The sequence below is a fragment of the Leptosomus discolor genome, chromosome 1 (assembly GCF_034619465.1).
Source record: "Leptosomus discolor isolate bLepDis1 chromosome 1, bLepDis1.hap2, whole genome shotgun sequence".
Taxonomy (NCBI): Eukaryota; Metazoa; Chordata; class Aves; order Leptosomiformes; family Leptosomidae; genus Leptosomus; species Leptosomus discolor.
The window spans coordinates 193,673,987-193,700,884 of record NC_141391.1 but is presented as its reverse complement, the minus strand read 5'-3'; the positions used below and the strand labels follow the sequence as shown (position 1 = coordinate 193,700,884).

The 26,898-nt window shown below is 40.6% G+C and overlaps 1 protein-coding gene across 1 annotated transcript; it reads left to right on the top strand.

The window, feature by feature from the left end:
- AASS (aminoadipate-semialdehyde synthase) lies at positions 1–26,898 on the top strand. The gene is made up of 23 exons (XM_009946467.2): positions 1–213; positions 1,342–1,518; positions 2,166–2,250; positions 2,967–3,034; positions 3,142–3,288; positions 4,279–4,357; positions 4,452–4,579; positions 4,750–4,898; positions 6,099–6,221; positions 6,359–6,470; positions 7,002–7,061; positions 7,155–7,222; positions 10,877–10,998; positions 14,908–15,037; positions 15,902–16,012; positions 17,323–17,431; positions 17,860–18,000; positions 19,900–20,067; positions 22,312–22,407; positions 24,282–24,397; positions 24,567–24,655; positions 24,972–25,148; positions 26,713–26,898. Exons 1-23 carry the CDS (start codon positions 1–3, stop codon positions 26,829–26,831), a joined length of 2,787 nt encoding a protein of 928 aa, XP_009944769.2. The 3' UTR covers positions 26,832–26,898.

Sequence of the window (26,898 nt, the reverse complement as noted above, 5' to 3'; positions counted from 1 at the left end):
ATGCTCCGAGCCTTTAGTCACACAAATGGTAGGTGTGCGTTCTGTCACGCTAAGCGTTGGCTTCATCGTGAGTCTGTGCTGGCAATCAGGAGAGAAGATGTTAATGCTTGGGAAAGGAGAGCACCTCTAGCACCAAAGCATGTTAAGGAGTTGACACAGATGGGATACAAGGTCTTGGTGCAGCCATCGAACCGGAGAGCCATCCATGAAAAGGTAAGGTCCCATTTTGAGTTAGCTAAGCAAAATCATAGTTCAGTTATTAACCATAGTACAGGAAAAATAATATTCAAAGGATATACGTGAGAAAACATGTTATGAGGAGTCATTGTGTCCTAGTGGAGAGAAAAAGGAGTGTTTTATTTAGTGTAATGTTGGCACACTGGTAGGTTTTTGGAGTTGTTTTTATTGATTTCTTGACCTTTTTGTCTGTTTCTGAAGTTCTAGGTGCTCTTGTAGTAGAAAATTGGGAATTCATTTAACATTGGTGGTTTTGTCTTCTGTTTGTATGGAGGCATACATAAAAAAAAAAAAAGTTTTTAAAAAAAGAGGCAAGGCAAATCTGATGAATCCCATTCCTGCTTCAATCCCATTTCTCATGTAAAATGAGAGAGGTTTTTTTTTCGTTAATGCTGTGAGCCTCAGGGCTGAGAGCTTTTACAGTTCTTGTAGCAGCAGTAATACTCCTGCTGTAAAGAATCTGAGCCAACAGGTAAGAATTGAAACATAAGTAGGGAATTAGTGATCACTTGCACATATCACCTTTTAATTAAGGCACAGTGCTGGTTTTCACCAAAGCACAGATTGCATGAGGTACGCAACTATGATATTGAAAGCTGGAATTTTAATATATTTTTGAGATAAGAGAGAACAAAAATACATTTTTATATGTAAAAACATTCTTCTAGAAGTTGCTCTTTGGCTTGGAGTTAGTCTTATACAATTTTGTAAAATCAGATGTCATCAGCCTTCAGATAAATTTGTCAAATTTCTCTAAACTTATTTCCAAGTATTTCAGCACATTACAAAGGACTGTTCATTTTTACAATACTGTAAGAGACTTCAAATATAGTAAAATGTCCTTTTTGTAGCCTGTGAATTTAAGGTGAAGGATTTTACTAACACATAATTATGTTTTGGCCTTGTATAATAGGGTATTTGCATGGAAATTCAGTTTGAGATTTGGTACCACTTTTGATAAAGAGGTCTATGAGCATACAACGTGCAGTAACTTGTTTCTACTTTGTAGAATTATCTGTTTGTCCTCTGCTCTAGTTGCTTATGTGCTGAGATCTGAATATGAAAAAAGACAGAAAAATTTACTTTGATTTTTCTTTTTCATAGGATTATGTCAAAGCCGGTGGCATTATTCAAGAAGATATTTCTGAGGCTTCTCTGATAGTAGGTGTGAAGAGACCTCCAGAGGACAAATTAATCCCTAAAAAGAACTATGCCTTCTTCTCTCACACTATTAAAGCCCAAGAGGCAAACATGCCCCTTTTGGATGAGATTCTAAGACAGGTAAATTGTGTCATAGTGAAGACAATTGGCTGTTAGCCTGGGGTAGAAACTGAACTGAATGCTGAAGTGCGATCGAAAGCTTGCTGCCTAGCATGGTTACTTTCAGCATGTGTATCTTGTAGATAGCTAATGAGGACTGTTTCCAGTATCCTTTCCTGGAGCTGAGTATTTGTTGCTCAGAGGATCTCGTGCTTGCAGTGTTTATGTGCGTAAGGCAGAAGAGTTTTGAGCGTGGTAGGCTCAGGAGAGGTCGTGCTGTGTGAGGATGAAGGCTTGTTGGAACATTACTAAGGTAGAGTGCGTGTTGGTCGTGACAGAGGGAGGCAGCCAGTTCACTCAGAAACGAGCAGCCTCTTGGCAGAGGATGTGAATGGGTCTGCAGCAGCTGGAGTGGCCTGTTGGGGAGCTCTGCGCCAAGAGTGCACAGGCAGGGCAGAGGCTCTTTAAAACAAGAATTCAATGCAACCATTAGGTTTTTGTTTTTATACTTAAATCCTGTTATGAATTATTTGCCTTTCTCCTATGTGCCCATCAGCCTCTATCATGAAGGATGACAGAAGCATATGGAAAGATAGTTCCTAGGAGAGCAACGTGCCACTGACTGCATTCACTGATATAATAATACTCAGTTTGCTGTATGTTTTCAGGAAATTCGACTGTTTGACTATGAAAAAATGGTTGATCATAAAGGAATGCGAGTTGTGGCCTTTGGAAAGTGGGCTGGTGTAGCAGGTATAGTGCATAAAGTAAAGGCAGGCTTGCAACAAGTAACTTCTTGTAATGCTTCTGGTTGTCTACATTTCCTGAAAGTGGAGGCTTGCAATGCGTTTTTAACTGCATTTTTAACTCCTGCTTTTAAGAGCTTTTTTCCATTCTGTTTTGTGCTCCCTACTTTTGATGAGACTACATGTCAAATAGTCCTGTGGATTCCTGGCAAATCTACTGTTTCATGTTGTCTTGAAGTCCCGTTTGTCTATTCAACTAATCTGAGGCAGACTAAATATCAAGACAGCAGCTGAATAGGCTTTTGAAAGGAATGACTGCTGTCAGTCTTGCAAGTTTGAACAACATCTGTTTGTTGCTCTGTTATCCATTTACACTGATTTTTGTGAGGCATGGTGCTCATTGCTTTCTGCTGAACTTCATCTCTGATCTCCTCCTTTGGAATCTGGTGATATGGATGCATCTCGTAAAAGGATATCGAAGTATTAAATAGTCTGAAATGCATAATGTTGGCCAAGAACAGGTTTGAGGTCGTGCCTGCTATTGAATTTCTCTTTCCCTGGTTTTATATAGACTTTCTTTAGAATTAATGTATTAATATTAAAACACAGGCAAAAATATCCAGGATGATCTTAGACTTCAGTCGGTCTCTGCAGTTTCTAACTGTGCATATTCATAATTAACACTCATGGTCTGATTTTTCTTTTTTTTTTTTTTAACAATAGGAATGATCAACATTCTACATGGATTGGGATTACGATTTTTAGCCCTGGGACATCACACTCCCTTCATGGTAAGAGTATAAGTGTTTTTCTTTAGCAAAATGACGTTCGGGCATCTGCTAATTATCTGTATTTGAATATGGAAAATATCTTGATGATTCTGTGCCTTTGATTTCAGCACATTGGGATGGCACATAACTACAGGAATAGCAGTCAGGCTGTGCAGGCAGTACGGGATGCCGGGTATGAAATTTCACTGGGATTGATGCCAAAGTCAGTTGGGCCCTTAACATTTGTATTTACAGGCACTGGTAATGTTTCTAAGGTAAGAATTCTGTCTTCAAGATGAAATGCGATATTATTTTAATAGAACTTGTTGGCATTTGATACATACCAGGTTAAATGGGTTGATGGGTTCATTTTGTTGCTTGGACTTCAGGTTTTCCTTTGCCAGTAAGAATTTTTAAGTACCTTAAACTAATGCCTTTACAACAAGATCATGCCTGACAAGGCTGACCATGCTAACTTCTTACCATGAAAAACGGGTTGTGTCTTACTGCTCATCTCTCCTTTCCCACCTGCATGATTTTGTCTCCCTCTCTGCCCTCTGTTGACTTTAGGCTTACAAGATGTGTTGAATCACCCCATTAAAGTATGGGGAAACAATTATTTTTTCTAATACTTGCTGAGTTTTTAGATCTGTTTTTATGGCATTGACTTGGCTTACAATTGCTGGACTTTAGAGCTATTTTCTACAATATAGGGAAAAGGCTTTCCCTTGGTTTTGGCAACAAAGATCAGTTAACTAGGCTCCAGCTGTAAAGTGAAATCACTGCCTGTGTAAACATGTGCTTTCTGGACGAAAGGATGGCGTGTCTGAAAGGCCTGTGTTCTATGATCACAGCTGATTGGGGAAAGTCATCTTCAAGTTCTTCGCCTTTACAACAGCCCAGTTGGTGAGGAGTGGCTTCAGGGGTCTTCCTTAAAAAGAAACTGCTCCTCAGAGTGGCAGCAAAACCATCTATTGTGGTTGAGGCCTCCCAGCTCTGCAGTTAGAAATATAAACCAGGCATTGGATTGTGGGTCAGGCATACTGTGGTAACACGGTATGATGTAAATTCCTAGAACCCAGGCAGCTTTGTTTTGGATCAGCAGGGTTATGTGTGAAACAGTTTGTACATCTCTGAAGATGTTCTGTGGCAGGACTGTCAAGTTGTGCGTGGCATTTTTATATTTGTTTTCACACACCAAATGAGCAGGGTTACACTACCTTTATATTCTTTGCTCATTCTGAATCCTACTTCATGGTTTACAGGGTGCTCAAGAAATGTTCAGTGCTCTCCCATGTGAGTTTGTGGAACCACATGAGTTAAAGGAAGTTTCCAGATCTGGAGGTATGCTGTGACAATGAAGTGATCAAAACCACTGGAACCCTTTTTGTCCAAGTATAGCAGCTAATTTTTTTGTATTTTTTGTTCTCAACCTCAGACCTCAGAAAAGTGTATGGTACAGTGTTAAGTCGTCACCATCATCTTGTAAGGAAACGTGATGGAATATATGATCCGGTAGACTATGATAAACATCCAGAACTTTACACTTCTCGTTTTAACACTGATGTGAGCATCTCTTCTGTTCTTTTATGAAGGGTTTTCCACAGTGTTGGTAGTTACTACACCTTTGCATATCTGTCAATTGAGAGAGCATTCATTTAAAACAGTAGACCAGGTTCTTTCAACTTCTTAAAGTACTAGATGAGAACATTTGGCATCTGTAACTTTCTTTGCAGGTTGCACCCTATACAACTTGTTTGGTTAATGGCATATACTGGGAACAACATACTCCTCGCTTGTTAAGTCGACAGGATGCTCAGAGGCTGCTGTTGCCAGTTAGATCTGCTGCTGGGGCAACGGACGGCTGTCCTGAGTTACCACACAAGTAAGACACCTCGGTTCACTTGTAATATTCTGCAGCACCATGATTAAGTTGTAATGATAGACAGTTTCGCCACAATATCTACCAAATGATTCTGTTTCTTATGTTGTTCCTCTTGCATGTTGCACAATACCCCGTTGATTCTGCTTTTGTTCTTCTGTGTTTGCAGTCTTGTTTTTACATTTTGGAGTTTTTTAAAACATCACAGTGCAAATGACTGACAGGTATCAGCTGTCTTTCTGTAAAGGTAGTTCTGCCATTGGTCCTTGTGTAGAATCCAATACAAACAGCGACACATCTGGGAAGTGTACCTACTGTGCCGTTATTGCTAAAGGTTTCTATGCCTAAGCAAAGTTTGTTGGTTAACTTCTTCCTACCCTGTCATTTGGCTTGTACAAGTTGAATAACTGTTCCTTAACACCTCTGATTTCTGCAGCAGCTAGCATAAATGCTTGACAACCCTGAATAGCTTTAAGGATGGAACGTGGATTGCAAATCCAGAGTTGGTCTCCTTTCAGTGTTGGTGGGAGCCACCCATGCCCTAATAGCCCTGTGTAATAGTTCTCTGGGAGACCAGCCTGGGGATGGATTTGGGGAGGATATGGCAATGTATCCTGGTGGGTGAGGAAGCAGGTCTTTGTCTCTTCTCTGCTCACTCTTGACACCTTTTCTTTCTCTCACATGACAAGTAAAGAATTTGAGTGTTAACCTTGAGTGGAGCCAAAGGTTGTGAGTTAGGCTAATGAATGCTCCACCTGTGCCAGCTATCCCTGAACTGAAAGGAGGCAGCAACTTCTTCGGGTTTCCCTTTAAGATGATGAAATTATTCTAGTGCAGGACTGCCCAGTGACAACTTGGGGGAATTGGTAGATGGATAATGAATGGGAGGTGTGGCAGCACATGGAGTACAGAGAAAAAATGATGGATGAGTGGATTCTTCTGGTCTTTAAGAAGTTACATATGAAATATGGATCTGTTAATGTGAATGGAAGTCTTACGACTACAGCAGGGCCAGATTTCCATTATGTTTCTGGATGTCACTGTGTTGGGTTGACTTCTAAATTGGTTAAGATGAACGAAGCTGCAAGTCTGATAGATGTTCTCACATTTCTTTTCTGTTCACTTGTGATCTTTTATAGCTGTGTTTCTTAGGAATTTGGATAATGCTGTATTCCTTTGTCTTTTTTTCTTCAATCACTTTAGACTTCTGGCAATATGTGACATTTCAGCAGACACTGGGGGATCTATAGAATTTATGACAGAGTGTACAACAATTGACAGTCCATTTTGTATGTATGATGCTGACCAGCATGTTATTCATGACAGGTGGGAGAGCCTTTAATTTTTATTGCTTTCCTCTGTAAATTGTACAGTGAAATATGACATTTAAAACACATCTGAAAGGTGGTGCCTTTCAGATACCAAGGAGAAGCAGTCTCGAATAGCTATGTTCTCTCTTTCAGTGTTGAAGGCTCTGGGGTTCTGATGTGTTCCATTGACAATCTGCCAGCACAGCTTCCTATAGAAGCAACAGAGTACTTTGGCGATATGCTTTTCCCGTATATTGAAGAGATGGTAAGGTCTTAGGTGTGCACCAAGAAGGTAAAAGACTCAGACTTTGGTCCGCTTGTTTGTTGCTTTTCTTGTCTCCTGTATACACTCAAAAGGAATCTGCTGTAGAACATAACTGACTTTGTACTTCAGAAAAAAGAAAAAAAAGCTTTCTAAGTCTTGAGGCAATACTTTCAAAAAGCAATTATGTGAATGAGACATTAGTGACCTGGGTGTCTTAAGAGTTTGTCAAGAACACTTTGTGTAGGCAGGAAACAGGCCCTGGCAGGCTGTTCATTGCTCCTGGACCATGCAGTAGATGTCTAAATCTGATTTGCTTGGGGCACTCAACAATCGCTCACAATCAGACTGCTGTTTGAATTGCTGTATTTTCATAGAAGTCAAATGACATTGATTAGGGCCAGGAGAATTTCAGATCTATAAGTTATTGGTATTGTTGCATGCGTTTAAATATTGCTTAAAATCTTGCTGGTTTACTCTGGAAAAAATTATGGGAAATAAGATCACCTGATTTGAAATAACTTATCTCCATAGCTGTTATCAGATGGCTCAGAACCTCTTGAAAGCCAGAATTACTCACCTGTTGTTCGAGATGTAAGTTTTGCAATTTGGCACTTTGCTTGTCTTCCTCTGCTTTAAAACATACAGGTACAAAAAGCCCTCAAAATTAATTTCATGTATTTCTAGGCAGTGATTGCATCCAATGGCTCACTGACAGCTAAGTATGAATATATCCAGAAATTGAGGGAGAGCAGGTAATGTATAGCTTCTTAAAGTTTATTTGGTTCAGGATTTTAGAAAAACCGTTGTCTACATTCTATCTCCCCGTTGCATTTATTTACTCTTGTGTTTTGGTGGAATACTGCTATATAGCCTGTGCCAAAGTGTCTCCTAGCTTGATGATTTCCTTCTTTCTTCGTGCACATTGCCTAAATCAGTAACGTGTATTGTTAGTAACTTATATTGAAGTTGAGAAAGTGGTCATTTTTCTCTTTCTTACATTATGAAGACTGTTTTACCAGAGGCAGAAAACTGCCACATGCCAGTATTATTCTGTTAATCCTTGTCCTTTTAAAATGGATATAACATACAGCCATTTGAAAGGAATGGCTCAAAGGAGAAGTCTTTGTAGTACACCTTGGATCTAGTTTCCTCTAGTATGGCTCAAGTACTGTGCTGTATAGCATTGTTTTGTGACTTGATGTATTCAGGAGCCTCTGTGAGACTCTCAGACTTTTCATTATATTCCTGTAGCTACTTTAGCTACCACTTCATTCAGACCCTGTTTCAGTAGTTATCCAGTGGTAACATGAAAGAAGTAGCATTGAGTGGCTTAAGCTAACAAAAGTGTAAATAACCTGGATATCCCTTCTCTTCCCTTGCTTCCTATTATTAACAAACACCTATAGATTACCTATGAAAAATGTTAATTTGACGATAAGTGGGTACCTCTGGCATCTTTCTCTTCCCTTGCCCATGTTGGTGTAGCTGTGAAAGATGTTCTGTTAGAATTGATTGTAGGAGGAGGAAGGTCATTTGGTTTGTCATATGAAAGGATATGATGGGCTTAGGAGGCTTTCTGTGAGTGGATTAAATCATGATTGAACTTTTTTTAAAAAACCCCAAATCAGTAAAACTTCTATGAAGGTCGAAATGTACAGTAATCCGTAATAATTTAGATAGATTAGAGAGCTGATACATTGGTACATCCCATTCAGATTTAATGAACTGAAAAGAATGACTTTTAAAAAAAATTGTAATTAAGCCTGAAAGTGGAGGAAGGGAGGAGGGAACATCGGGAATTTTGGAGAGTAAATAAAGCTTTACAAATACTCAGACACATTTAATAGGCTGCAATGTGCTTCAGACAGATGATATAAATGTATTTGGTATTGATTTATCTCTCTTCACTCAGGGTAGTCTTTCAACATTATTATTTGAGGCCCTGCTCCCCTAAATGTACTCGGGTACTTTGTGCCATGCTTTAGGTCATGCAGTACTGCTCTTCACAGAATCACAGTATCACAGACTGGTAGGGGTTGGAAGGGACCTCTGGAGATCATCTAGTCCAACCCCCCGCTAAAGCAGGTTCACCTACAGCAGGTTGCACGGAATTGCGTCCAGGCGGGTTTTGAATATCTCCAGGGAAGGAGACTCCACAACCTCTCTGGGCAGCCTGTTCCAGTGCTCTGTCACCCTCAGAATAAAGACTTCTCCTCATGTTCAGGTGGAACTTCTGTGCTGCAGTTTGTGCCCGTTGCCCCTTGTCCTGCCACTGGGCACCACTGAAAAGAGCCTGGCCCCATCCTCTTGACACCCACCCTTTAGATATTTATAAGTGTTGATAAGGTCCCCTCTCAGTCTTCTCTTCTCCAGGCTAAACAGACCCAGGCCTCTCAGTCTTTCCTCCTAAGAGAGATGCTCCAGTCCCCTCAGCATCTTCACAGACCTCTGCTGGACTCTCACCAGTAGCTCCCTGTCTCTCTTGAACTGGGTGTCCCAGAACTAGTCGCAGCACTCCAGATGTGGCCTCACAAGGGCAGAGTAGAGTGGGAGGAGAACCTCCCTCGACCTGCTGGCCACATTCTTCTTGATGCACCCCAGGATACCATCGGCCTTCTTGGCCACAAGGGCACATGGCTGGCTCATGGTTAACTTATTGTCCACCAGGACTGCCAGGTCCTTCTCCACAAAGCTGCTCTCCAGCAGGTCAACCCCCAGCCTGCACTGATGCACGGGGTTATTCCTCCCCATATGCAGGACCCTACACTTGCTCCTGTTGAACTTCATTAGGTTCCTCTCTGCCCAGCTCTCCAGCCTGTCCAGGTCTCACTGAATGGCAGCACAGCCTTCTGGTGTGTCAGCCGCTCCTCCCAGTTTTGTGTCATGAGCAAACTTGCTGATGGTGCACTCTGTCCCTTCATCCAGGTCACTGATGAGTATATTGAATAAGACTGGACCCTGTACTGACACCTGGGGGACACCACTAGTTACAGGTCTCCAGTTAGAATCTGTGCTGCTGATCACAACCCTCTGAGCTCTGTCCTTCAGCCAGTTCTCTTGTTGTCGTGCTATTAGGTGTTGCTCTGGCAAGCTGCAGCACCATCCTTCGTTATTATGGCCATTTTTGGACTGAAAAAACCACAACCAGAAATTGACTTACAGGTGCCATGGGGAGCCCCCAAAAGGTCCGAACCAAACATTATTTAGTAGACATATGGTGAGTCCTTTTCTAAGGATGAGAGCTTTAAGGAAAGTGGTCATGAGCTTGTCAGCTAGAGGTCAGGATTCTTTTGTGTGGCATAATCCACGATGCAGTATATACCTGTGTAAATTCTTAGTAGATAAAGGGGAAATTGAGGAAGTTGCTTATACACTTGTGAAGTTTCCCATAAGTCTGTATCTTTGAAGGTCCTGCCTGTTTATGGAAATTTGTTTTCAGGATATGAGATAAGAAAAGCCAAACCTCAGTCTCCATTAATTACATTAAACAATAGGGCAATGAACAGCTTCCTTTTCTTCAACAATAAAAAGTTCTTTAAGAATTTTTTTTCTTTGCTAAATGGTTTTTATCTGCATAGTGGTGATACTTTAGACAAACGGTTTTACAATGCTAATTTTACAGCTTAATGCAAATTTAAGATAAAAGGAAAAATAATTCTAAACAACTAAAATGTATTTTCCTAGTATGTTTGATACACTTTTGACAGCATATGTAAACAACTGCTGAACTGCGTTATTCTGGTTGGCAAAAAGAAATGCAAAATCTGATGTGAACACATTTTATATTGATAGTCAACAGGAGAGTATTAGAAGCTTGGTTGAAACACTCTGTGATGGTTTTCAAATCTGAATTCTTGTCTGCAAACAGGATTTCTTAGTTGGGCATTAACTTTTATTTGGCTTTCATTGACTATCGTGTTCCTATGATGGACTAATATGAACCTCGTGTAACTTACCTAAAGTACACTTTCACCAGCATGGTTTTGTGTACTTGAACAGTTACGTTTAGGGAGCAAGGCAGTGCCTGGAATTCCTTTCTGACAGCCGATGATACAGGTGGCTTGGCAATCCTCGAGTGATGAGGTTACAGTAATTTGGACATTGGGAAAAATATCGTGATGACTGAGGAAAAAATGTGTTAAACAGCCAGTAGCAACTGGAGAAGCAGTGGAGAGGTGTTGATGGATTCGATTATGTTTATATTAGAGGAAAGAAACTGGAAGTTACGCAGCAGAAGAATGCAAGCAGTACTAGACAGTCTTGGGTTAGACAACCAGGAACTTGACTTTTGATTTGTATAGATCTTGGCTTATAGACTTACTAAAACATACTTATTCTGTTAGCTTTAGCAGCTTACAGTTTCCTCCTTCTGTGTGGTTTTTAATTTTGCCTGTAACACCTCCTAGGGAATACAGTCGGTCACTGAAGATGGGTAGTAAGAAGACTGTTTTACTGCTCGGATCTGGCTATGTTTCTGGCCCTGTTCTTGAATATCTCACTAGAGATTCCAACATTGACATCACAGTTGGTATGTAAGACTTCGCTTGGTTTTCACTGAAAAATTATGCCTTATTTAAACCTGCTAGCATGGCAGAACTTTCTCGTAAGTAATAAATGGATCTGGTTCTGAGAACAGATAAAGAAAATATTTTTTATTACGCACAGCAGAAGAAAATTTTGTAGCTTTCTGAGTATTTTGAGTTGTTATCGATTTGAAAATTACATAGCTGCATAGAAACTTTACTGTTTGCATATGTAACCTATAGGGAAATTAGAAGTATTTTTCCTTCTAACCTGCTTTGGTCTTGGGATTGGTTTTGTAGCTACTCTGTCACTTTGCTCGCTCTTGGCTGTGTTTTCAGCCTCACACAACAAGAAGATGCAAATGTTTTTATATACATCTGTATGAGTGAAACCTCTGCTGTTGTTATAACCTTCCCATCAGCCCCACATGGCTGCATGTTTTTCCTCTGTTTTGGTTTTATCTGGAGCATATTTCAGTCTGGGCATCTCAGAAACACTTTTCTTGATGATGACTTTACCCCGATTCTGTGATTTCAGATTTAAAACCCAGGCTGTATTGCCTGAAAGACACTTTGCTGGGAAGTGGTTTCCTTTAAAACTTACTGTTGTGTCTCTCGTTGTTGTTATTGTTGCTTTGTTTTTTTTTTTTTTTCTTTCATGCTACTTTCATACTTGGCTGCTTTTGCTACCCTTTGCTGTGATAACCATAGTCCTTTTAATCCCTGGGAAAAGATTTACTAGGAGGAAGAGGGTAGCTAAGGAAGCTGCATCCTTGTTATTAGCAGTGCCTAATGAGTGAAAAGGGAAGGAATACAGCAATGTGCAGTGTCCATCCTCTCATCAATACGTAGACTGCATCTAGTCCCTGCTAGACAGTAGCACTAAGGGAAACCAGGTGAACTGCAAGATCTGTTTTTCCAAGCACTGGGCAAACATAGCAGGTGCCTCTTTTCTGGGTAGCTTAAAAACATGCAGTTTCTACAGCACACACACAAAAAGAACTCATAAGGGAAGAGACACAAAGATGTTACTTGTCTAATATTTGACAGCAGGCAGATAGATGAAAAAAGCCTAAAATGCACATCGCAGTGCCACATTTGATTCCCTGCTGTTAGCCTACACCACTTTAAATCTAAATGACCAAAATCTTAATTGGGAAACCTTCATGTAATCAACTTTTCTGGTTTGAATTTGTAGACAATTTTGCTTAGCTCTTTTCTCGCAGCACAAGTTGATTGGTAGGTTATGGAGAATCACCCTCTGGCAATGTTTATTTCCCATTGACTTTGGAAAGGCCATAATGCATGACTTTGCAAAAGCCATTACAGAGGCACAGATGCCTCTGTAAGCCTGTACCCTACCTGCTGCCTTCATTACCCTTTCCTTTCTCCTGACTGTGTTCCCATTGCCGTCCTAGTGCTGGCAGCACGGTGAGCCGGGAGGGGAAACCAATTCACTTTCAGTCAGATGTGGCAAATACTGGTTGCTTTAACCTGGCTCTCTTTTTCAGTTCTGCTTTCCTTATAATGGTAAGTGCTGATGGCAGTAGGAGCAAGATAACAGGAAGGGCCAAGTGGAGGCAGGCAGAGACTGGATTTCTCCCTTTTAGTGGTAACATTAGCACATGCAGGATTGGTAGGACTAAGTCATAGGTAAATATTGAAACCAGTCAGATTGAATCTAGGCCTTTGAGTCATACTCAGCCTAAGCAAAAGCTTAATGTTTTTATCTTTCTTATGTTAAAAGTGGTGAATGATGTTAATTGGTTTTGTTTTAAGCTATTAAGCTGTTCTTTGCTATAAATAGGAATTCTGTTAAAATGTACTGAAACAGAGTTTTGAGAGCTTTCTGTTTTAACCAGATTTATCCATATACATATGTCTGTGTGGAATGAGGGATGGGGTAAGCTTTTCTGGGCACGTGTGTGTTTACTAAACCTCTTATCTGTGTTGAACCTGCATATTCATCAAGAGCTTAAAATCAGTTAAGGTTTTCCTGTCTCACTTAAACTAAGCACAACCTGAAAAAAGAAAAACAAGTTTTCCTCTTTGGACTTTTTCCCCTCTTGGACTTCTAGTCTGCTTCTTGCTTTTCAGTGAGGTAGTCTGTGCTTTTGCAGATATACCTACTACCATCAAAAACTAATTGAACACTTCACTTCTGCATTTATTTGGCCAGCTTAGAGAAGTGACTGTTTTTAAAACCAGGAGAAAACAAGTACTGCACAGTGACCTAACATGCTTTAGGCCTCCAGATAACTTGTCGCACTAATTGAAAATGGTTGTTTATCAGCAGGATGATAATCAGCTAATCCAAAACCAGTTTACTTTTGAAACGCACTAGGCATACAATTTTTCTATTGCAATCTTCCCTCAAGAGTCAGTGCAACACAATGTTTCATTAACTTGGGAAGCACCAGGCATGCCTTTTCTGTATTTCCATGTGAAAGTTAAAGCAAGAACAAAACCTTTGCCTGTTTCAATGTTATTTAATTATTCTGTTTCAAATGGGGTAGGTTTCTGGGGTAGGCAATTATTTATTTTTCCCCCCCTACCTTTCTGCTTGTGCACTGCTTCTCCAGCAAATCGATGAGCTCATGAATGCCAGTAGTATTTAATACATTTAGGACCATGATGTGAGTTTCTGGCATTCTGGTTTTCTCCTACACCTTGTTCTGCTAAGCAGACCGTGGGATGACTCATTAAAGTAAGGGTTGGTAGACCCAAGGGGTGATGTCACCCCCACATCAAAGCATGAAGGTCAAGTCTGTTGTGCGGTTGTCCACCAAATCAATAAGGAAAAGAAGAATGCTGCTTGGTTTCATAGTGCTGTATGTGGGCTGTCATTGAGTTCCTACTTGCTCTAACTTTGGTTCTCTCTCTCCTTTCTAAAGTTTTTCATTTGGCTTATCGTTTTGACTCCCTACCCCTGTCCGTTTTCCCACTAATACTCTATCTCAAAAAAACCCCAAACTGATCTGCCTGAATGGGCTAGTGGTACTTTTGACTGAGCGCAGTAGAGCTATTATATTTTTCTGCTGGTCATCTTTATTTTATTTTTCCCAGACTTCATGTAGTAGGATTGTTGTTCTAGTTCAGATGAGTCACCTTCTCCTGTATCAATAGAAGTGTTTACTGCAACTCTTGCTGCTTTCTTGTGATCTTTCGCTAAAACTTTTCTCGAACCTGAACATACACATCTGAGCGCCCCTCTTGTGTGACTGTTATTTGCATTCTTCACTCTCAAACACTTTCTTCAATTGATCTGCTTGTAGATCTGAGATAACAATGCATTTAACTGTGGGTGCTCAGTTACCTGACAAACATAGACAGTGCTGTAGTAGAATACCATACTGGGAGGACACATGCACATGATGCCAGTGAGCCAGTGGGTTCTGGGGTTTTCTGCTGCACAAAGATAAGTTTAACAGTCCTTTATCTTATGTTTTAGACCTACTTCTTCATAGAGTGGAAAAGAAGGGAGATGACTTCTAGTTCGGCATAAATAATTTGTGTTATTATTACAGCAGACCTAGTCTGCTGATAGGAAAACTGCAGTTAAAACTTCTGTTAATTTTAAGTACACCCACAAAGTTGCTAATTGATTACAGGTCTGTTCTCATTACACGATTTAGCAGCGAGTGGTTCTTTACTTTTGAGAGTAAGTATTTGTAGGTTCTTGTTCTTGACTTGTAGCTGCTATGGCTTGATGCTGGCAAATGATAATAAAATTGACTAGTTCAGGTGAAGTAAGGTGCTTTATGCCTGATTTCTCTTCAACTGTTAATGAAGGAGAACATCCATGCAACTCTTTGGGTAGAAGAAGGTGTGAGTAAAGCACAATTATACATGGGAGTGCTTTGGACTTACTTTCATCTTTAGGTAACAGTTGATGTGTTTTACTTTTAAAACAGCATCTGTCATGAAGGAACAGCTTGAACAACTGACCAAAAAATACAGCAACGTTACTTCAGTTCACATGGATGTCATTAAGCATGAGGACAAGCTGTCCTCTTTGGTGAAGAAACACGACCTTGTTATCAGGTCAGAATTCTGTGTAAAACATTATAAGCTCAACCCTCAGTTATGCTGCTTCTTTCTCCTCGTTCACTGACCTAAATCAACATGGCAACATTTTTAGTACACAAGAACTGGGGTCATATTTGTGTATGTAAATAGTTGTAACTGGCCACTGCTTTCTCATGTAGCAAGCCATCAGGACTTTCAAAGGGGCTCTGACTGCAGCATCTCTTTAGAAGTGCTCACAAATTATGTATGTGGTCAGCCTTGTTAGTGTGAGGGGCTAGTTGCATCCACCAGCGTATGTGTTTCTGGGATCAAATTTATATGTTTGCAAGAGGAGGAAAAATTCTGACGTCTTGGTCATTCTCCCATTACGAAAGAACTCTTTCCAGATATTGAAACAGGGGAGGAAATGACTTCATAGTCCTTACCATTTTGTCCCTTTTGCCACAGATGTCGTGAGTATCGTTTCCTTTCCACGTAGACCATACTTTTCACAAAGTAATTCAGCAAGATCATTGTAATGCAAGCTTTCTCAAGGGTGGTTTTACAGTTTTGTATCTTCTAAACCTCCAGCATGCCTGTTTAGAAGGTGGCCTTGAAAAGAGGTCAGTTTTTTTCACAAAGAGAAGTGTGACAAAAGATGCTGTCGGAAGAATGACTCCCCTATTGTCCTCTGCCCTGTTCTGAGTGCATACAACAGTGCTCTTTGGGTAGGATAGCATTTCACTTATGTAGGTATGAAACTGCTCAGGCCAAGGCAGGTATGACTGCTGCATTTACTTGAGCCCTTTTGTAGGCATACAAAAAAGATTTGCGAGCGTCTTTCCAGTGACAGCATAAGTAAGTGATTGGATTTTGATGTTGATTCTCCTTCATTTGTAGTTTGCTGCCTTATTCAGCACATCCTTTGGTTGCTAAGAAATGTATTGACAACAAAGTCAACCTAGTAACAGCCAGCTACTTAACACCAGCTATGAAAGAACTCCAGGAGAGGTAGGTATGAAAGTAGCATCTGCCTGGTGTTGCTTACTCCTTTAGTGCATTATCTGAATATTTTGCAGTCTGTTACACCTGCAGTGCTTATTGTGAATGACTGTTTTCTGCATTCTTTCTCCTTCCTTTTCTATGATGGAGGACTAAGTACCTTTCCCTGAAGTTGCATGTGGAGGGTGTTGCAGAGCGGAGAAATGAGTGCATGCCCCAGTCTGGTCAGACTAGTGCTCTAAACGCTGGAATGTACTTTTCTGTATGCCCCATCTTATTGCATGTTAATGTGCCTTCCCCTCTCCCCTCAAACCTGTTAGGATGTTTAGGCTGGGCTGATATTCAAGTTGAGCAGGTGGGCTGTCCTGTTCTGCCAGTGACAGTGAGCTCGTTTGTCATCCTTCACATTCCCCTAATAAAAACTCATTCTTGGCTTATTGTATCTACAGGAATATCCTTCGTGCCACATTCTTTTGGACAGACCCACTAGATTAGTCTCAAATTGGTGACAGTTCTAACTATTCTAATGTTTCTGTTGCCCTACTTTATATAAGATTGGAAGTTGTTTTGGGCATTGAGCTTCATCTTTCATACTGGAAACTCTGAAGTGAATTCAAGTGAGTGAGATGGGAATTGTACATGCTGTGTCCCTACAAAAGATAAAACAGAGAAAGCTAGACAGGTAGAGAACTGGTGTTGCAGGCAATGAGGGAGGTTTAGGGACCTCTCCTCCCCTTCTTGCTGTGATGCCAAAAGGTGATAGCATGCTCTCCAAAAAAAAAAAAAAAAAAAAAAAGACACTTATCATTTGTCAAAACACAAAATGATTTTGAAAATAAAAGAAATCACCTGTTTGTGGTGATAATTGAGCTGCTCTGGGAGTGTAGGCAACTGTTACAAAAAGAAAACCCAAATTCTTGTAATCTGGGGAGGTAAGCCTTTCAACCTCTCTCCCCCACAGGAGCTGTTTAGGGCAATTATGACTTGCTCTGTACTGTCCTCTGCATTACTACCTTCCTGCGTTATAGCACTGTCCAGGAGAACGTGGGATATGGAGTAGCTGGTAGGAATTTCTTTTTCCATCAGCCCCTAGATGTTGCAGCAAAGTAAGAGAAAACAGTAAATCTTAGACAATTGTCACTGTTTGGGTTTTAACATCTGCTTCTTTTCTTTTTTTTTTTTTTTTCTACAAGCTGCAGACAAAGCCCAGAATTTACTGTGTTGGGGAAAGTTCACTGGGCCTTTGTCAGATAGATTTCCTGAATAAAAGGCCAGTAATAGTGAATATTCTGACAGCTTTGCATTTCTGTTATTTTTAGCGTAGAAGCTGCTGGTATTACAGTTGTCAGTGAAATGGGTTTGGATCCTGGTCTTGACCATATGTTGGCGATGGAATGTATTGACAAGGCAAAAGAAGTTGGTGCTACGGTAAGGTTGGCAGGTACTGCATAGTTCTGCCAAGATTTTGTTAACGGAGTTGTTCCTTTAACACCTCCCAGTTTTTGGGCACATCACTGATGCGTAATGGATTCTGGACACCTTTTCGCGATGCTTGGAATTTGGTGCCAACTAATCCAGTTGGTGAGACCATCAACTAAGATGGCTTTGCCCCAGTGTCTGTTTTGGTTTCCTCTCCTTTACAGACAGTACCTGCAGTATTGCAGCTTGACACTGTTGCTCAGTGAAATCCTTTTGGTTTCCTGTGTCCCCTGTAGATCTTCTGATTTGGCCCATTTGGGGAATAATGTCAACGGAAAGTTTAAGAACTGATGGGGATTCTGTAGGGTAGCTCTGTACTGTTTGTATCCTGGTCTGTCTTCTCTTCATTGTTTCTTTCCTGTGGATAAATCTGACAGGTTGTATCCTACACTTCTTTCTGTGGTGGCCTACCAGCTCCAGAGCACTCTGACAATCCTCTGAGATACAAGTTCAGCTGGAGCCCACAAGGAGTGTTGCTGAATACAGTTCAGTCTGCTACGTATTTAAAAAATGGAGAGGTGAAGTAATCCTAAAATTTCCATTTAAAGCCAGACAAAGGAGGTGGTATTGGGCTAAGGAGGGAACTGGGATTTGTAAGGTGCTGTGTTTACTTTCAAGCCAGTGACAGTCAGTTGCCTAAGCAAGTTGCATACATCACTTAATCCTATGTTTGGAGTGTGATGGTGCCTGGCTGCTGCTAGTAATTCTTACTTACTGTGTGGAGTCTGATTGCAAAGAAGGAGCATGTTCTAATGACTAAAGCAGCGGATTGAGGTTGGTGTTCTGGGTTCAGTTGTTGCTGTTGCTTTTGCCACTTGATTGCCCTGTTCTTGGCTCAGTGTACCTAAGGTGAGAGCGCATGCTTCTACTGGCGTTTCTCTCTAGTCGTGTTTAACCCAAATGGCTTCATTCTGTACTTGCACAGTGTATGGCAGAACTCTTGATTTCTTTTTGGTTTGGTGCAATCTTGTAATACCAATAACCCACTGAGTGGGTTTTGTGAAAGTGTACGGTGCTTTCTGATGTGTTTTATATAAGCTCTGTTTTGCTGTTTGTGCAGGAGTCATTAGAGTAGACTTAACCTAGCAAATGTCACTGTATCTGTTTTATGGAAAAAAGGTAACTGATTTGTGCAAAGATATTGCAAGCCCTTATCACATTTCTGCTTTCCAGTCCTAGCTGTTTGATCACTTGCATTTGCTTGGAGTAGTTACTGAGCAGGAGCTCTTCAAATGTCGAGGAGCATGCCTTTTATAACCACCGTAAAGTTTAGCTAATTATCTAAACTTTTTGATCTGCAAAACTGAGAAATCTTTTGAGGTGTTTTATCATGACATTTTGGTGCTCTAGTGTTCTTGTTGCAGTAGGAAAGGAGAAATTCAGGGATTGTACATTGTGTTGTTGCTTTTGAAATAATCCATAGTTACAAGTTTCAGATTAAAAGGTCTCTTGGAGAATGTGAAAATGTTTCTTATTAATTCTGACCTGGTTCAACTGTTCCTAGTAAACTTGAGATCATGCATATGAATGGTTCATTATGAGAGCACTGTGCAAGCTTGCCAGTAAATTGTGCAATTTTTCCTCCTTGCCACTACACCCTTAGCTGTCTTTGGTTGTTGTGCAGGATTCTTCCACACTAGTGTCTTACCTGACAAACACAGTAAGGTCTTTCAGCATTGCTGCACACTTCATTGCTTTAGTCTTTCTTCTAGAAGGAAACCTAGCCCCTTTGTGCAGAAGTCACAAAATGAGTTTGTATTGATGCTGCATAGCAGATCTATGTGTCACCTGCGTGAAGGAAGCAAGGTTCAAGCCTTTGGTTGGGTGTGATAATAGAACTAGTCAGCCTTATTTTGTTTTGCTTCAATGGTGTGTTCTCTGTGCTTTGTAGTTGCAAGTAAAGATACACATGGGCACCAATTTTATATCAGTGTGATACCACGTGGTTTATTTTAAACTTTAAAAAAAAAAAAAAGGAAACAAACCTCCATCCTTCTCTTTACATTTGCCTCCTCCTCCCCACCACAAAAAAAAAAAAAAAAAAAAAAAAATAAAATTGGCTAAAAAGCAGGGAGCCTGTGGGCAGATTCTCCCTTCGCAGTGGTGTAGTTTGGGGAGGTGCTCCAAAGTTACACTAATGTAAGTGAAATGGAAACCTGCCACCTTAATGTAAATGCAGCAGGAATTAACAGTGTGTGTGAGAAGGATGTGGCTTGTTTTAGCTGACATAGTGCTTGCTCTTCCATCACAGGGTATGCTTAAATGGCTTGTGCAACTGCTTTCTTTGGGTTGGGCCTTTTGCACCAGAAACACCAAGCATATTGTTCCTATTTTGAGGACACTTCATCTTTTCTATTGTAAAATAAATTAAATAACACTGCACCAAAATAATTTTGCTGTTCTTTCACAAAATTTAGATTATCAATATTCCAGCTGGAGGAGCTTTACTTGATTCTGTTACTCCAATGGATTTTTTCCCAGGATTAAATCTTGAAGGTTTTCCTAACAGAGACAGTACAAAATATGCTGAGCCATATGGTATTCAGACAGCTCACACTTTGTTGAGAGGCACCTTAAGATACAAAGTAAGTTGTTACTAATTATTGTTTTCCTCAAGAGGTGAATGTGGTCATTTCAAGAAAACTATGTATTTAAAAGTCAGTCTTTTATAGCTGTATACTTGCTTTTTATGAGCTATCCACTATCCAAACTGAGAGATAATTGAAAGCACTTTTCTCATGTTTTTTAATGTAGCTTTACTTGGTTTATTTAACAAGTGTTTGCTGCAAACCAGAAAAATAGCTTTACTTGTTTTCGGCAGCTGGTCAGTTAGATTGCATGGTCTGTTTCTGGTCTGTTTCTGTGTTTCTTTTTTTTTTTTCCTCTGGCTCTGTTATTTGATATCAGATCAACAGAAGATATAGACCCAAAAATAAATAAATCTGACAGGTTTGTGTGGTGTGTGTTGCTGTTGTATATTTTTGAAACTTGATCTATTCTTCTAAAGTTGATAAAAATTTGAACTTAGAGTTTGTTGCTTAGTCCTATGAAAATCATAATTTAAAAATCTTACAGAAAATTATGGTTTTCCATCAAACTGAGATTTTCATTAAGTAACTGGATATCTTGAATTTAAACAGTTTTAACATTTTCGTCAGTTAAGTAAAATGTAGAGGTAAATGTGTTTTCCTTCTGATAGACTCTTTTCCTTTCATTTGTTATGTGCACAAAGCAGAATCAAAATGTAATATTTTTTTCTTTCAGATTTCTTGTTTTATTATTTTATTGGTCAGTATACGTTAAAAAGGAATAAACCTAAAACCGTATTGAAGGTTTGAAAAAGCTTTTGTGGATGTCATGACAAGTCTATTGAGTTAAGGTTTATGTCAAGGTTTAAGTTATTGTTGTTTTGTACCTGGCTTGAGGAATGTGTATGTGCTTTCCCTCTTAATTCCTCTGTTGCAATACAACAGTATTTTTTCTTTTTTTCTTGGGAGGGAGGGAGGCTTGCTTAGCAAAAAAAAAGATGGGAGGCCACTGTGGGGGAATAAGGGTTACAAATTGCAATAGCCCTCTTCTTGTCGGTCTAGATACGATCTCTTGTTCAGAATCTAAAAATATGTGGGAGGCATCTATCTCATCATAAAGTCTTAATATGGCGGTATCTATTCTTCCATTTGGTGCCTGGTAAATTTTTTTTCTTTTGCGTAAGTGTTAGCACAAGGAAAAGCGAAAATGTCAGGGTGACAGGAAGAGTTATTATCAGTGTGCTGCAAGAATGATGATTGTGTGGTTAGTGCTGTTTTCTTAACCCCCAAAGCAGGTCCGTGACTTTGGTTTGGGGTGATGTTGGTAGGGTTGCGTGGAAGAGCTTCTCATACCTCTACCTGCGTGGGTACCTATGTGTCAGAACATAGTGCTGAGAGGGGCAGAAGTTAATGTTGGCCCTTTGCACGTGCTGCTCTGTTGCAGAGCAGAAAGCTATCTGTTCAGGGCGGAGGCTAACGTCTCCTCAAAGTCCCTTTTATAGGTTAAGTTCAGACAGCTAATGGACTCAGCTTATAAAAAGAGGTGTCAAAAGGATCTCACTGCAAGACCATGTGAGCTGATAATGTAGTGCTGGTGGAGGTAGCTCTTAATTATAAGTAGCTCTCTTTGAGGGTGCTTTATTTCCCCCATTCTGCTTGTTTACGGTGTTTCTAGTCACTTACATGTACGTGTTTTCAGGTATCCAGCAGCTACGTGGGAGTGTTAACGAGATGTCAACAAAAATGAGCAGAAACCAGCTGAGACTTCTTTTTACTTTGCAGCCTTTACAGTTCCTTATAAATCCCATTCCACTGCTGTCCTGGTTGTGTCTCTGATATTCATGAAGGAAAGATACAAACATGCAGGATTCCTGTCTCTAAAATCAGTTTATCTGATGTCCATACATCACACTGGTGTAAAAGTGGGGTGAGCTGAGTTCAGCGCTGGGCTCTCTGTATTCAGTAGTTTGTTGTGGGCCAGCTGGCCGATACAGTCCTGTCTGTAACGGTGTGCTGAAGTTTGAACTAGTGCTGGCCAGCTTAGCCCTTTGATCTCATGAACCAATGCTGCTTGCCACGGAGTCATTGAAGAGGGTATTGAAAAGCAGAGAGAGGGCTGGAGAGAGGCTGGGGCTCTGTAGCAGTAACCCCATTGGCATCATGTCGGTGTGGCTGTCTTTCCAGGGAAATGGTGCTTGACACTACCATGGCTGTGTCCACCACTACCTTCAAACCAAGGAGAAATACTCACCTCAGTTTCAAGTGATTGTTGTTTTTAACCATGTTATTCTTTTATTTCAGGGATACTCCAAAACTATGGGAGGCTTTGTAAAACTAGGATTAATTAACCCAGATCCTTATCCTTTGCTAAGCTCAACCACGCCACCTCTAACCTGGGTGAGTTACTCTGATTACTCTGCCTTCTTTCCTCTGTTTTGTTAATGTTTTTTCCTTGTTGCTAGGCTTGGGGGTGCTTAACTCCCAATGGGAATCTTGTATTGCATCCTGGTCTTCTCTGCTTTTTGTTCCTGGAAATTGGGAAGATGTTCCTCAGCAGGAGTGTAATAGAGTGCTGGAACTGGTTCCCCAGAGAGACTCTGGAGTCTCTGACATTGGAGGCTTTCAAAACTCAGTTAGACAAAGCTACAGCTGACTTGAGTGCTGGTGGTACTCCTGCTTCAAGTAGGGCATTGGGCTAGATAACCCTCAGAGATCCCATACGACCTTTTTCTTAAATTTCCTGTCAGTCAGAATCCAAACCCTCCGTGAGTTTGCAGTGTCCATATTGGTACTGACCCACGATCTTCAGTGTAAAAGTACTTTTCAGGGCATCAAGATGTAAGAGATCATGCCTAAATGAGTATATTAAAATATTTTTTTCTGTTAAAACTCTGTACAAGCGTTTTTTGTCTTCTGTTATGCTGCTTTTCTGTCTTGCTTACTGGTGCCTCACTTCATCAGTCGAGGTATGACTCCTATAATGTGCTGCTGTTACATTTGACAACATTTTAGTTGTCTCTGTGGGCGAAGCAAGGCATTTCATATTTCTGTATGGTGTAAAGAGAGCTGAACTGACAGACAGCTTATTACTTGTTATGTCTGTTTGTCTTGTGAGAAATTTTTCTTCTGTTTTGCAAACCCCTGAGAGAGTAACCTTATTTATTACTCAGATGAACAAAATTCAGTTCTGGCTCCTGTTTCCTTCCTTGTGCTTTTATCAGCATTAATCTGGAAAAAGACACTAGGCTTATGCTGTATGATGGTCTGAGGAGAGCAACGTATTTTTCTGATGATATCGTTATTTCAAGTTAAGAGTGTCTTAAGTGTTCTCAAAGCCAAGAAAGCACATGGTGAAGAGGCCCAGTCTTGCTTGTCTCCGAACATATGGCACGGCTCATCTTCCCAAACTCCAGGAGTTTTTGGGCTGCCATTTTTTTTTAGATTGTTTTTGTCCGCTTTCAATTTTAGGGTTGATATCTTCTAGTTTTCTTTGCAAAGACGGCTAGAATTTCCAGTCCTTCTAGCCTCAGTGAGTGAGCATACAGTGTCGTGTAATCTGTGAAAATAACTATAAACTTATTGGTCTCACTGCAAACCTTGTCTCAGCCATGTTGTTACATCTTAGTATTTTTTTCTTTATCTACTCTTGGAAGCAGAGGAGATAGCCTAAACAGACTCTGCAGTTCTTGCTTGCTTCGTATCTTGTTCATAGCTCTGTTTATTGTCCATCTCGCTGTGAATGAAGCGAGCAATAATTAGCATCTAGATAGCACAAAATGGCCTTCAGATAGGCACAAAAGTCTTCAGAAAGCTTTTTGGTGATATTCCCAGGATTGCCAGAGCCTTGTTCATCTCATCAACCTTCCTTTTGAAAGGGACATTCTCCATTTCTAGACCAGCCGAAAGATACCCTTAAGTTCCTCACTCTGGCTGTCTCCAGGTGGCTTCTCTTTCACTCTAACATCTTCCCAGTGTTCCTTGTTTATGGGGATTTCTGTGTTCTTTCTTCACTGCCAGAGGAAGGGATAAGACCAAAAAGTAGGGGGAAGCAGCTGAGGGATGGGGTACAGTGTTTTAGGAAAAGATGACCCCTATTCTCACTGCGATTAAAAATCTCAAATTATCTCACTTTTCCTGTATGTATAATCTGACTTCTCAGAAGTCCTGAATATTAACTGAGTTTAGTGGAGCAATGGGTTCTCAAAACCTTGACTGAAAAGGAGTCTTCTTTCAGGAAGCCTGACACCTTTTTTTCTTTTCTTTTAATACAGAAAGAGCTCATGTGCAAACTGGTGGGAATTAAGCCGCCGGCTGAGTACCATGTTCTTAAAGAAGCTGTGTTTAGCAAACTGGGAAAGGACAAAAATCAGCTGCAGGCAGTGGAATGGTAAAATGTTCCAGTGATTTTTAAAGGTTTTAAAATAAGAAAAAAAAGTTTGCAATTCTACCCATTTTGGTCCATGTTGAGACTGTTCAACTGGTATGCTGAGCAAGCTGGACCTGGGACTAAGCTGATGATAGGCAATGATATAAGTCTGTCTCACTTCTTCTGCCAGGCTAGGTTTATTGGGAGATGAACCAGTTCCAGCAGCAGATTCCATTGTGGGGGCTCTTGCGAAGCACATGGAGATGAAGCTGCCCTTTGGTACGTGAGAAACACTTTTTTCATGGCTTTGAGTGGAACAAATCAGTATCTCTTAGCCTTAATTGGATTAGTTTGTTCACCTTCATTAATAAACCTTCATGTTAGGATTTTTAATGTCTTGTGATGTTCTCTACTCCCCCAGTTTATTCTTTTCTTTCCCTGTTACATTTTCAGTTTTATCTTAATATTCTATCCTCATTAATAGTATCTATCTTAAGTCACTTCCCTGGTGCATGTGCTGTGTGTGCTTAGTGCCTTGCTCATCTTGATATGACTGAAATACAAGTAATGAATCGTTTGTGTACTTTTCTCGTAGGCACTGGAGAGAGAGATATGATTGTTATGAGAAATGAAATAGGTCTCAGGCATCCTTCTGGTCATTTGGAAGACAAATTTGTTGATCTGGTTGTCTATGGTGATAATAAAGGATATTCTGCGATGGCTAAAACAGTAGGGTACCCCACGGCTATTGCTGCTAAGATGGTTCTGGATGGTAAGTGGCTGTTCAGACTTCACTAATAGCATTTCAACCCTCTGTATCTTCCTGCCTGTAGAACGCAGATGGATAGGTAGTGTTTCTGAAGTGTATATATGGGGATTTTTTGTTTTTAATTTATCGAAGTTTTCCTGTCTTCTTTACAGGAATTTTTAATCTGCATGTTTGGCTGTTTCAAACACTTAATTTACTACTTAATCTATAGAGATTTTTAGTCATTTAATCTTAAATGTTTCACTGGTGTAGAGGAGAACTTTAGCATGGTAAATTACAATTGATTATGTCAGAGTGAAGCAGGATAACATATACCTGTACTGAACAAACTAGCGACTTCTGCTATTACTTTCTGGATTGATGACATTTGAGGCTTGGGGCATAGTAACTGATCATGTTGTGTATATGTGAACAGGCAGACTGCCTAGTCGTTGCCATGTTTAAGGAAATAGGGTAATTTCCCCTTGCTTGCTCTTAATCTTTAGAGCTTCATTCTTCTCCTGGCTAACTGAAATGAGCAAAAATTATGGAGTTTTTTTGATTGTTATTTAAAAAAATCAACAACCCAACTTTTGAAGTTTGAGGTGCTTTTCGCCTAACTGCAGTTTCACAGCTCTCTGAATTAAATTCAAGCTGTGTGTGCTACTACGTGTTTCAAACTTTTTTTCCTAATTCTTTGATGCAGTACTGATGCTGTGTGAGAACATAATGCTGGGGTTGATAGATCTGCATATATATCTATATATATGTGTAAAAAACATAAGAAAGAAAATTTATATAATTGCAAATTGGTATTTGCATTTGTGGTGGGTTGACCTTGGCTGGCTGCCAGATGCCCACCCAGCCATGCTCTCACTCCTCCTCCTCAACAGGATGGGGACAAAACAAGATGAAAAAGCTCATGAGTCGAGAGAAAGACAGGGAGATCACTTACCACTTACTGTCATGGGCAAAACTTGGGGAAAAATTAATTTAATTTATTGCCAATTAAAATAGGTTTGGATAGAGTGAAAGAAAGACAAATTAAAACAACACCTTCTCCCCCCCGTCCTTTTTCCCAGGCTCAAATTTGCTTCTCCATTCTTGACTCCTCAGCCTCTTCCCTCTGCCTTGAGCGGTGCAGGGGGATGGGGAATAGGGGCCAGTGTCCAGTCCATAACAGCTTCTCTCTGCTGCTCCTTCCTCCTCATGCTTTTCCCCTGCTCCAGCATGGTCTTCACCATAGACTGCAGGGGAATCTCTGCTCCGATGCCTGGAGCACCCCCGCCCCGCCTCCTTCTCTGACATTGGTGTCACAGGGTTGTTTCTCAGACTTTTTTTCTTCACTCCTCACTGCCACGCAGCATTTTCCCCTCTCTTAAATACACTTTCCCAGAGGCCCACCACTGTGGCCAAGGGGCTCAGCTGTGCCCTGTGGTGGGTGGGTTGGAGCTGTCTGTGCCCGGCACGGGGCAGCCCCGGCTGCTCCTCACAGAGGCTGCCCTGCAGCCCCCCTGTTACCAAAGCCTTGCTGAATAAACCCAGTAGAGCACTGAACACTTACCCCCCCACACCCTTTTTATTTCAGGTGAAATAGATGCCAAAGGCATGGTTATACCATTGACGAAGAATGTTTATGGACCAATACTGGAACGCGTTCGGGCAGAAGGCATTGTGTACAGTACTCGCAGCGTTATCAAACAGTAATCAGAAGCAGTGGATGGAATCGGGTTTTGGCTTTGTTTGGCTCTACACCTCCCCCCGCCCCCTTTAA

Excerpts from the sequence above, each read along its gene's own strand:
- AASS (XM_009946467.2), top strand. The coding sequence starts at position 1 with ATGCTCCGAGCCTTTAGTCACACAAATGGTAGGTGTGCGTTCTGTCAC. Across the intron at positions 2,251-2,966 it reads AAAGTGGGCTGGTGTAGCAG|GAATGATCAACATTCTACAT; the intron begins GTATAGTGCATA and ends TTTTAACAATAG. Across the intron at positions 3,289-4,278 it reads GCACTGGTAATGTTTCTAAG|GGTGCTCAAGAAATGTTCAG; the intron begins GTAAGAATTCTG and ends CATGGTTTACAG.